The sequence below is a fragment of the Physeter macrocephalus genome, chromosome 16 (assembly GCF_002837175.3).
Source record: "Physeter macrocephalus isolate SW-GA chromosome 16, ASM283717v5, whole genome shotgun sequence".
NCBI lineage: Eukaryota > Metazoa > Chordata > Mammalia > Artiodactyla > Physeteridae > Physeter > Physeter macrocephalus.
The window spans coordinates 63,823,404-63,836,505 of NC_041229.1; the positions used below are offsets into that span (position 1 = coordinate 63,823,404).

Consider the following 13,102-nt stretch of genomic DNA (forward strand, 5'->3'; position numbering starts at 1 on the left):
GATGTTAAAAAAAAAAAAAAGAAACGAAATTGAGTTATGTGTAGTGAGGTGGATGGACCTAGAGTCTGTCATACAGAATGAAGTAAGTCAGAAAGAGAAAAACGAATACCGTATGCTGACACATATATATGGAATCTAAAAAACAAACAAACAAAATGTCATGAAGAACTTAGGGGCAAGACGGGAATAAAGACGCAGACCTACTAGAGAATGGACCTGAGGACACGGGGAGAGGGAAGGGTAAGCTGGGACAAAGTGAGAGAGTGGCATGGACATATATACACTACCAAATGTAAAACAGATAGCTAGTGGGAAGCAGCCACATAGCACAGGGAGATCAGCTCGGTGCTTTGTGATCCCCTAGAGGGGTGGGACAGGGAGGGTGGGACGGAGGGAGATGCAAGAGGGAAGAGATATGGGGATATATGTATATGTATAACTGATTCACTTTGTTATAAAGCAGAAACTAACACACCATTGTAAAGCAATTATACTCCAATAAAGATGTTTTAAAAAAAAGATTATTTTGATAATAATGGTACAGAATTAAACATATGTCAGAGAACATTAAAGGAATTCCAGAATTTCTAAGGGAAAAAAAAGGAAATAAAGTATTTTGAGCTGAATAAAAATGAAAACACAAAATATCAAAATTTGTGGAATGTCATTAAAATATTACTTGAAAGATTTACAGCCTATCTTAGGCCATGAATATTACAAACAACTCAATGCCAACAAATATGACAATAGATGAAAGACACAAACTGTCAAAGCTCACTCAAGAAAACAGATAACCTGAATAGCTCTATATCTATTATTTTTAACTGAATCTGTAGTCTAAAACCTTCTTGCAAAGAAAACTCCAGGCCCAGATGGCTCCACTGATGAATTCTGCTAAACATTTAAAGAAGAAATAGTATCACTTACACAAGCTCTTCCAGAAAACTGAAGGGAGTATTTCCCAACTTATTCTATGAGGCCAGCATTATCCTGACACCAAATCAGACCAAGACATTACATGAAAACTATGAACCAAATCCCTCATGAACACAGATGCAAAAATTCTAAACAAATTTTTAGTAAAGCGAATCCAATAATAAACAAAAGGATAATACAGCATGACCAAAGAGAGTTTATCTCAGGACTGCAAGACTGGTTTACACATTCAAAAATCAATGAATTTAAAAAAAAAATCAATGAATATAATTCACCATTTTGACAAACTAAAGCTAAAAACCATATAATTACCTCAATAGATGCAAAAAACCATTTGGCAAACTACAACCACCACTCTGATAAAAACTCTCAGCAAGCTACTAACAGAAACCAACATTCTCAACTGATACAAAAGTATCCATGAAAAACCATAGTGATGGGCTTCCGTGGTGGCACAGTGGTTAAAAATCCACCTGCCAATGCAGAGGACACGGGTTTGAGCCCTGCTCCAGGAAGATCCTACTTGCCGCGGTGCAACTAAGCCTTTGCACCACAACTACTGAGCCTGCGCTCTAGAGCCCGCAAGCCACAACTACTGAAGCCCACTCGCCTAGAGCTCGTGCTCCACTACAAGAGAAGCCACGGCAATGAGAAGCCCGCGCACCTCAACAAAGAGTAGCCCCCACTCGCCACAACTAGAGAAAGCCCGCGCGCAGCAACAAAGACCCAACTCAGCCAAAAATTAATTAATTAATTAAAAGAAAAAACCATAGTAATAACACCATACTTAATGGTGAATGCTTTCCCCTTAAGATCAGAAATAAGACAAGCATGCCATATTCTATTCGACATTGCACTAGAGGTTCTAGCCAGTGCAATAAGGCAATAAGACTGTCTACATAAAAAATTTGAAGGAATAAACAAAAAGCTACTAGTTTAGGAGGGTTGTAGGAAACAGATCAATATACAAAACTCTATTATATTTCTATATATTAGCAATGAACAATCAGAAATTGCAATTTTAAAATACCATTTACAATAGCACTAAACATATGAAATACTTAGGAATAAATCTGACAAAAGATATGTAAAACCTGTTCACTGAAAACTATATAACACTGCTGAGAGAAATTAAAGACCTGAATAAATGGAGAGATATGCCATGTTCATGTATCAGAAGACTCAATAATGTTAAAATGTCAATTCTCCCTAAATTGGTCTATAGATTCAAGGCAATCCAAATGAAAATTTCAGAAGGTTATTTGTAGATTGGCAAGCTGATTCTAAATATATATGAAATTAAAAGGACCTACAATAGCCAAAACAGCTTTGAAAATAAGAACAAAGTTGAAAGACTAACACTACCTGACTTCAAGATTTAATATAAAGCTACAGTAATCAAGACAGTGTGGTATTGGTATAAATGTAGACTAACACATCAATGAAACAGAACAAAGAAGCCAGAAACAGACTCACACATATACAGATCACTTATATTTTGACAAAGGTGAAAAGACAATTTATCAGAGAGAGGATAATCTTTTCAACATATGATTCTGGAACAACTGGATATCCATCCGGAAAAAATAAACCTGGACCCTTAGCTTACACCATTTACCAAAATCAACTTGAAATAGATCATAGACTTAAATGTAAAGCCTAAGACTAAATAATTCTATAGAAGGATATGTATAGAAAAAAAAACCTATGTTACCTTGGTTAGGCAAAATTTTCTTAGATACAACACTAAAAGCATAATCCATTAAAAAAAACTGATAAGTAGACTTCATCAAAATTAAGAACTGTCCTTTGAAGGACACCATTAAGAGAGCAAAAAGACAAGCCACAGAACGGGGAAATATCTGCAAATCATATATCTGATAAAGGACCTGTATCCAGAATATATAAAGAACTTCCAAAACTCAGTAATAACAAAACAACACAATTAAAAAATGGGCAAAAGATTTAAACAGGCACTTCACCATAGAAGACCTGTGGATGGCAAATAAGCAGATGAAAAAATGTTCAACATTACTAGTCATCAAGCACATGCAAATCAAAACCACAATGAGATACCACTACATACCTATTAGATGGCTAAAACTGAAAAGACTGAGCATACTAAATGTTAACAACAATGTGTAAGAACTATAACTCTCATACACTGCTAGTGGGAATGTAAAATACACAACTGCTTTGAAAGACAATTTGGCAATTTCTTTAAAAAGTCAACATACGAATATCATATGGTGCAGTCATTCTACTCCTAGGTATTTATGCAAGGGAAAAGAAAACATATGTCAATACAAAAACTTACATACAAATGTTCATAGCTCTGATGCCCACCAACAGGTAAACAAACAAATTGTAGTAATATCCATACAGTGGAATACTACTCAGCAATAAAAGGAACATGAATGAATCTCAATATAATTATGCTGAGTAAAAGAAGACAGACTAAAATAAAGAATGCATTCTGGGGCTTCCCTGGTGGCGCAGTGTTAAGAATCTGCCTGCCAATGCAGGGGACACGGGTTCGAGCCCTGATCCGGGAAGATCCCACACGCCGCGAAGCAACTACTGAGCCTGTGCTCTAGAGCCTGTGAGCCACAACTACTGAGCCTGTGCACCACAGCTACTGAAGCCCACATGCCTAAAGCAGCCCGTGCACTGCAACAAAGAGTAGCCCCCCTCGCCGCAACTAAAGAAAAAGCCCGTGCACAGCAATGAAGACCCAACACAGCCAAAAAAAGAAAAAGAAAAAAAGAATACATACTGCATGATTCCATTTATATAAAAACCTAGACAATTCAAACTCTATAGTAACAGAAATCATATCAGTGTTGCCTGGAGACTGGGAGAGAGAACGTAGAGAGGACAGGATGGAGGTATTACAAAAGGGCATGAGAAAACCTTTGAGGGTAATGGGTATGTTCCCGACGTCAGTGAATATAACATGTAACAAAACTTTAAATGTGTGCAGTTTACTGTATGTCAATAATATCTCAAAAATTTTACAGAGTAAGAACCAAAAAAGCTGGTAATTCTCCTGGTATTGTCTAGATACATATAAAAACATCTCACCTTTGGGCCTTGCTGAGTGTCCTAGGTCAAGTGGCCTTCTCTCTCTGGGCCTACCTTACTTCCTCCCACCCTTACTCTCCTTCATCAGAACTTATTTAGTCTCTCAAAAAGTGCTAGGCACTATTCTAGGTCCCCAGATACAATGGCGGGCCAAAGGAAAATCTTTACCTGTAAAATTAGTGAATGAGTAGAGTTAATTGCCATCAAGATCCCTTCTAAATGTAAATTTTAAAGAATCTCCAGAAAGACCCCTTTAGTTATATTTTTACCATTTTCCAATCAGACTGATTCAAGAAGCTAAGCTGTCCATGAGGAATGGCGTGAGGTAGCTGAACTACTCTAGACTAGAAATCTGAAGCCAGTGGCAAGAACTCTGAACTAGCATATTTGGAGTACATATCTCAGGGAAATACCTAAGGGCTATACCAAGGGCATGATTCCTGGGAACAGAGCATGTAGTTGCCTGGAGGGTCTCTGTGATACCCATTTTTCTGAAATGAGTCATAGAAATGAGGGTTAGTTAACCCTCCTTCCGTATCCCAAACTCCACATTCTAATGGGACCACAAGAATTCATGTCCTGGCCACAAATGAGACCAGAGTAACTCTTATCAGTATTTGGTGTTCAACAACTGGATTACAGATGGGCTGAGAACTGACTGCCTCAACCCTTTGGGCAGAAGGGCAAGGCTTCAAGCGACTAGAGTGTCTCATTTTACAGTCTCCAGCTATAAGCAGATTCCTCCCTTTATTCCCACAAGCAATATATAAATATTGTCATTTTTCGAGTGTAACACAACATGAAAAGATTGGGAAGTCCTGATTTAAAGTGATGGTTTAGGAGATGTTTCTCTAAACCCACAATCTTGTAAAAAAGTCTCCATCAAGCTCTCCAGGACCAACGCCTTAGGCAGGGTTCAGGACCTGAAACTTGATGTGTGTGTTCCAGGAGGCAAAGAGGACTGTGTTAGAGTATTCCACTTGCATGGGCAACACGTCCTCAAGTCTTGGCCAAGAGGACTGTCACCTTAATGAAAGGCTTGGAGCAAGAGCTGAAAGATGAAGTCAGAAGGCTATCAAGCATAAGGCTGCGGAACCCAGGATTTTGTCCAAACTGTCACCACTTGTATCTTCAAAACCTAAAAAAATGCCTGGCACATTCATTCATTCAGTAAATACTTGGTGAGCACTTCCCATACACTGGGCATGTAGTGGGTATTTATATTTGGTAAATGAATAAACAAAATATACAAAAAGGCTACAACAAGGACACTGAATATCGCACAAGGAAGAGAACACACTACTTAATCTGACACCTCAAGCTGAGACTATTCTCTGGAGAAACTGACCTAGACGGGGCCTCTATGAACAAAAAGGTGTATTCCATCATGCAAGTAGCAAACAACTTTTAACATCTATATGTTCTAGGCACAATGTTAGAGGACTGGGGGTAAGACAATGATTAAATACAGTCTCTGCTCTTAAATTGCTCCCTGATAATGATGGCTCAAAACAATAGAGATTATAAAGTGGAGGCAAGAACAAAGCACAACAGGAGCTTAGCGGAGGATCAACTCAGCCTGAGAACATCAGAGAAGGCTTCACAGAGGAGGAGACACATCAGCTGGATTTCTATAAGCTGCTTACCCATAACTCACTCACCCCTTCTTTCTTGCTAATAGAATCTCAATACAGTTCAGGGTAACATTACACCCAGGTCAATACTCGCTTTCACAGCCTCCCTTGCACGTAAGCGTGGTCATGATTCTGGCCTATGAGACAACAGAAGTTGTTGGGAATTTCTGGGAAAGCTTTTGCTTTCTGATGTAAGAGGGAAAATACAGCTGGCATCAACTTTCCCCTTTGCCCTGAATGTGAACATAAAAGGCCTCTTGTAACAAAGAGGCAACAAGTATGAATATAAAAGTCAACATGCTAAGACAGCTGAGTGAAATGATAAGACTCTCATTTCCTGATTACACCGTTGAGCAGCTGAGCAACCACCAATTCTGCACTTCTTGATAATTTAAGAAAAATAACCCCCATTTATCTCATGCACTGCTGATTAGATTCTCTAGTACTTACAGCAGGACCCATTCCTAACTGACACAGTGTTAAAGGATGAGAAGAAGTCTGCCAGGCAAAAAAGACAGGGGAAAGCATTTCAGGCAATGGGAACAACTTACGCAAAAACAGACAGGGAAAGAAGCTGGCATGTTTAGGAACAGGGACATGTTAGTGACATAATCCAAGAGGCTAGAAAGTACAACAACAAGGAGGCCTCACTTGCTTCATCCACAGTGGTACACTTCTGGTACATGGATGTGCGCAGAGTAGGTGTCCGAACATTCAACAGCCTGATCTTGTCTACTCGGGAATCAAACACCCGGAGCACAGGATCTTTATCATCATCGTCATGACACATGATTTTGTTGTCAATGAAGGAAGCAAACATCTGGGTCTCCAAGAATCTTGAGAGGAAAGGCAGGTAGGGCTCAGGCTGATCTGACAGAAAAGATGCCTGGTGGGACCAAAAGGGAAAAGTCATCAACAGGGAAGAGGGCATATCAGCCTTAATCAACCAAGGCTACAAACCCAAGGGATTCAGTAGGTTAACTCTTCTCTGAGGCTCCTAGATCTTTATAAATTGCAAACAGTAAAACCTCTCCTTTTAAACCATCCTTTTAAAAAATTCATATAATTTCAGATATCCTGAAACTTTGATACACTGGCCTGTTTAACTTACTCAGGTAACCTACTGTGGCAACCAACGTTCCCAGAATCCTGATGTTCAACCTGCATGCACATCTTTGCCTAAGAGAGCTCTTTGACTGAAGGTAAACCACCTGACAGCAATATCCAGCACTCTGCTCTAAAGCAAGCAGACCTTATATTTTATCAACATCAGAAGGACCATGAACTTGTTTCCAGCACATATTATGAAAGCAAAACTCATCTTCAGTCACATCTTTAAGAGAGTCTGGCATGTTCTCATTTCTTACCACCCCCCCAGTGGGATTATACTCACTTTGTCAAAGTTCTGCATCTGCTCCCTGTTGGTAAACCAGGACTCCTTATCCTGGCTGGGCTGAATGACAAACACCTCATAATCTGCAAACATCTGAGTGAAACGATTTGCAAAAACTTCCCGGATCTGAATGTTTAGCTGGTAAATCCTGAGTTCTTCTTCATCACACTGAACTTTGAGATCCTTATTGCTTCCGGGGTCTTCACGTACTTCCAGCTACAAAAACAAAACAGTTGAGAACATGCAAGCTTTTCCTTTTATCCCAAAGAAATGCAACTCATCTTCCCCCCCGCCCCCGCCAATGGTCATTTTCTTTTGCAGCAAATGGAGAAAATAAACAAAAGAGAAAAAAATGGGAAGAAAAGAAAAAGAAAGGAATTCTGACGTGGAGAAGAGATAAATGAGGGTGTTCCACTTGCAGGTACTCAGCAACCCAAAGAAAGTGGAGAGGAACTCATTACGGGCAGAGAGAGATTCAGCAATAGAGGAAAAGACACCAGTTATCTCAAGGGTCAGGGAAAGGAAGGAGTCTGGGAAGTCAACGAGAAAATGATAATGCAAAGCAACAAGGTCAGACTCTGGTTTTCCCTTCATCTCTTTGATTTTTCTCCCCCATATCACTTTCCCTATCTTTCTCCCTAAAAATGTTTCCTTACTGGTTTTCTTAACTTTTTAAATCTCTCTAAATATTTCTCTGCTCTTCTTTAACTGGCCATGGTTTTTCTTTTTTAATATCTGCTCTACTAACTAAACAAACCAGGAAAATCAGGAAAATGAAATGTTTCACACTTCACTAAAAAACAGCCCAACGAAATGATTACATTACCCCATTTTGTTTATATGTAATTTAAGAAAGTAATTTAATAGTGAGAATGGGGAGGGTGAAGAGATGGGTGAACAACTACAGAAAGCAGACAGTCTCATCAAAGTCAGGAATTGGAAAGTTAAGTACATCCCTGGGAAGAGCAGAGGACTAGAATCCAAGAGGACCAGGTTCTAGCTGCAAGTCAGCCACATAGAAGCATTTAATCTTAGGTAAAACACTCAGGATCTCTAAGTCAACAATTCCTGCTCTATGTGCTTTAGGATGCTGTGAAATTCACAAGGCAATGGATCTGAAAAAAGTCTGAACACAAAGATTGCCACCACCATCCCTCCAAGTCTCTCTGCAGTAGTGTTTACAGAGAATGACAGCAGCTTCTCCTTGATGTTGAAGTGAGAAACTACCGAGATTTAGATTCAAGTAGCATTTATACTAGGATAATGTTTGCCAGAGCTAAATCCAGAGTCTCCCACACAGAGCATCCTTTCAGTACTCACAGATATGCCTTGACCTGAACTGGGTGCCTTCTCATTCCACACTTTATTTCACCAGGACATCACCTTAGCACAGACCCATATACAGCATCATACCTTCTCCAGGCTCACCCCAGTCCTCTTGACCAAGGCCTGCAGGCGGGCGATGGTTTCGTTCTCCTTGAGGAACTCGTAGGAATGTAAAGGGGAGCCTGCGATGTTTCCATTCCTCTTGTCAGAGACGAGCTCAGAGGCCCGGAGCCTCTTCAGCTTGGAGGCACTCTCGCTACAGTGAAGGTTCCCTTCAGGGGGAATGCCAAATGCCATGAGAATCTCAGAGACTTCCTGGACAAACTCCAATTTGTTGGGAAACTGAGGCAAGTCCTCCGGCAGCTCAATGAAGTGGTTGTCAATGTCCACAAAGCAGAGGTTAGCCTGGCAGTCAAAACATGATAAGGAGTGTGAACAACTCCAAAGTATTAAGGAAGAAGCTTTAGAGGGGATAATGAACAAGAAAGGAAAGAGAAAACGTCTACAATGGGCATAACTTAGGTATGGTTAAAGAAGATGGGGTGGAAGGAGGTAGACCTGAGTTCCAGTCTTCCCCTGATGCTTTCTAGTTGTGGGATCTTGGGAAAGTTACATAACTCTGTCTCCTCGGCTATAAAATGGTGATAAAAACAACTTATCTTAGAGAGTGATAAGGATTACATAATGACATAGATGTTTAGCATCTAGCACAAAATTCTCATATATAGTAAGTGCTCATAGAATATTTGTTGAGTTCACAAATTCTTACAAGAGTAAAAAGAATGCTAGGAGTGTGTCAGAAAGTCTAGGTTCCAGACCTGAATCTGTCACTATCTCCCTATATGACCCTGAGCATACCAGTATCCCTTTCTGAGCCTCATTTCTGATTTGTAAGATTTGATGGCTGGTCTTGATTTCTGTGCTTCCTTCTGGCTTTAAAATTGCTTCTGAGAGGATGTAGAGAGACAGTACTTTCATACACTGCTGGGGAGGCAGGTAATCTGGATTAACAAAAAATAACCTGGCAATATCTATCCTTATTTTATAGACATAACTGACACAGAGAGGTTAAGTAACTTGTCCAAAGTCACACAGCTAGGGCTTCCCTGGTGGCGCAGTGGTTGCGCGTCCACCTGCCAATGCAGGGGAACCGGGTTCGCGCCCCGGTCTGGGAAGATCCCATATGCCGCGGAGAGGCTGGGCCCGTGAGCCATGGCCGCTGAGCCTGCGCGTCTGGAGCCTGTGCTCCGCAAAGGGAGAGGCCACAACAGTGAGAGGCCCGCGTACCACAAAAAAACAAAACAAAACAAAACAAAGTCACACAGCTAGTAAGTAGTAGAGCTAGGATTTGAACTCAGCTAGCCTGACTTCAGTCATACCCTCAAGCTCTTAACCATACATTCTTCTCCTTAGAGGTCTTACACATTTCTTGTTCAATTTAACTTAAATATTTTATAGTTCTCATCCCTGTTGCAATTTTCTTGCAGTGCAGCTATTAATTAGAAAAGCTTTTTATTTTTGTATATTTATTTTATAACCATGAACCTGTTCTATCCAAGACAACTGTCATTTCCTTCACTGCAGAGCATTATTAAATGCTTAAGTGTTTGTTATAGCAAGGATAATATTACCTATGTCATAAGTTTGTTTTGAGGATTATGAGACAATTAATGTCAAGGATTTAGGACAGTGTTAGTATACAATAAATGTCAATTAACATTGTTATTATCACTGTGGAATATAAAACTCCAATAAATGAATACACACACACAATATATATATACTGTATTACTAAATAGGAAAATTCCATAATGAAAAGATGCTAATAATCCCAACATTTATTTGTAAATTTAATGTAAATTTTTTTTAATCCCAGAAAGATTTTTATTTTTTTCAAGGGAGTATATGAAGAATTGATTCTGAATCTTACCTAAAAAAATAAAAGAAAAAAATAGCCAAGAAAATTCTGAGGGGAGACTTGCCTTGCTGGATTCTAATACAAATATAAAACAATGGGACTTCCCTGGTAGTCCAGTGGCTAAGACTCTGCGCTCCCAATGCAGGGGGCCCAGGTTGAATCCCTGGTCAGGGAACTAGATCCTGCATGCCGCAACTAAGAGTTCGCATGCTGCAACTTAAAATCCCATGTGCTGCAACTGAAGATCCCACATGCCGAAACGAAGATTCCCGTGTACCACAACTAAGACCCGGCGCAGCCAAATAGATAAATAAATATTTAAAAATAAATAAATAAAGTGGTTTTTTAAAAGCCGAAACGAAGATTCCCGTGTACCACAACTAAGACCCGGCGCAGCCAAATAGATAAATATTTAAAAATAAATAAATAAAGTGGTTTTTTTAAAAAAAAACAAATATAAAACAATAATCTATTGGAAAAGAAGTCTTGAACAGACCCATTTATTGTGGATGAATTTTTCAATAAATGTTTGGGGGACAAATGACTGTACATTTAGGAATGTTAAAGTATAATACCATACTCAAAAATAAATTTGAGATAGACTGAAGATTTAAATATAAAAAATAAAGCCACTTTATGTTTTAAAAAAGAATCTCTACCTTTTAGAGATACATACTAAATATATGGTGACATAATAAGGCTGTGTGAGATTTGCTTCAAAATAATCCAGTAGGGTAAATGGGAAAAGAGTGGAAGATATAGAAAGAAGAGTGGCCATGAGTTGATGATTACTGTGTAATGATGGATGCTAGTCTCTTTACTCTTACATGTGTTCAACATTTTCTATAACAAAAAGTGAAAAAATAAATACTCCCACAAAAGTATTAAAAGAAAATATAAAAGATTACTATTATGCCTTAGAGTTGGACTTTCTAAACTTTATACAAGGCTAAAAAACATAAAGGTAAATACTGCCATAAAAATAATTAAAGATAATCTGGGAAACAATAATTGTCATACATAACATGTAAAAGGTTAACATCCGAAGAAATTATTGAGATAAAGATAATTTACCCAGCTGAAAAATGGAAACAGGTTATAAAAGGCAAACACAGAGGAAGTTTCGGTTAATTAACTTCAAATATATGAAAAGATGTTCAATTTCACTAATAAACCACGAAATGCAAACAAAATATTTTTTACCTCCTGGGTTAGCAAAGATTTAAAAGATTTATAATGTCCAATGCTGGCAAAGTTACTAGGAAACAAACAACTCATACACTGTTATTGGGAATGTGAACTGACAACTTTCTGGGAACAATCTTAAAGAACTTTTTTTTTTTTAACCAGTCCAACCCAAGAACTTGAAATTACCAATATTTTTATCTACTTATGTACTCCTCCCCAATCCCAACCCCCAACCTACACAGTCCCACCCTGTAATCACTATCCTGAATTCTGTTTATTATCTTTTTGCCTTTTGTTTTTTAATTTATCACATATGTATAGTACATGACTTTAAATTTTTGCTTGTTTTTGAATTTTATAAAAGGATTATTGTTCTTTACACAGTCTTGTGGTACTATTTTTCTTCACTGAACATTAAGTTACTAAGATTCAGCCATTTTGCTGTATGTAGCTATACCCATTATTCATTTTCACTCTTGTATAATATTACACTATGTGGATATACTACAATTTATTCATCAATTTTCCCATCAAAAGGCATTTGACTTGCTTCCTGTTTATTGTTTTTACATTGTTATACATGTTTTCTTGAACACGTGTGCAAGATCTTCTCTTGGGTATAGCCTAGGAGTGGAACTGCTACGTTGTGAGGTATGCAAATGTTCAATTTTATAAGGCCTAGCTGTGTTCCAAAGTGGTTATAACAATTTACATTTTTACCAACAATCTAAAGTGATCCTACTGATCCAAATATTTCCAAAACTTGGTATCATCAGATTTCTTAATATTACCACTTTAGTGGGTACATTTATTTACACTTCCCTGATTGCTAGTGAAGAAATGTGTATTTTTTTGTGCAATCCCTCTTCATGTCTTTAGCCCATTTTTCTATTGGGATGCTTATCTTCTTACTGATTTGTAGGAGTTCTTTATAACCTCCTGATGCTAACTCTTCATAGGCTATATGTGTCCTACACATATCTTCTCCTAGTTTTTATTTTTTCATTTTAAGATGTCTTTTTCTTAATTAAAAAAATCAAAGTTATCAATCTTTTATTTTATGGAAAGTGCTTTCTTCATCTTGTTTACAAAGTCCCTACCTACCCAGAGGTCAAAAAGGTATTTATTAATATTTTCTTCGAGAAGATTTAAATTTTTCTTTTTGACATTTAACTGCTTAATCCATCTCAAGTTGATTTTGTTATGGCATTGGGTAGGAATCCTTCTTTACTTCTTTTCCCTATGGATAAGCAATTTTTCCAGCTCTGTTATTAAAAAGTTCTTTGGCATGGTATGTTTATTATATATTAAAATACTGTTCCACTGATCCTGCTGTTTATCCCTGTACCAGTATGTCTTGTATTCTAAAAGGCAGGAGGACCATATAGTAAATCCAGATTAATATAATTATTCCACAAACTCTCAATCTATTAAAACTGCATGTTTTAACATGTCCATGTATGCATTCATTCAACACACATTTGCCGAGTGCATAAATCACTCCATTTACAAATCTATAACTAATAAAGAGAACTTTCCCATATCCAAGATTCAAAAATTAGAAGAATCACTTTATTTTGTTTTTTTTTTTTTTTGGGTTTGGGGGCCCCCCCCTGCTGCAGC

At 38.0% G+C, this 13,102-nt stretch overlaps 1 protein-coding gene across 1 annotated transcript in view; it reads right to left on the reverse strand.

The window, feature by feature from the left end:
• DENND5A (DENN domain containing 5A) overlaps positions 1-13,102 on the reverse strand; it is a 111,551-nt gene that overhangs the window by 35,927 nt on the left and 62,522 nt on the right. Inside the window, exons 6-8 of the mRNA XM_055091372.1 lie at positions 8,461-8,890; positions 7,048-7,263; positions 6,306-6,540 (exon numbers count right to left, since the gene is read on the reverse strand). Of these exons, the coding sequence (XP_054947347.1) occupies positions 6,306-6,540; positions 7,048-7,263; positions 8,461-8,890 (881 nt within the window). The remainder of the gene's footprint in view (positions 1-6,305; positions 6,541-7,047; positions 7,264-8,460; positions 8,891-13,102) is intronic.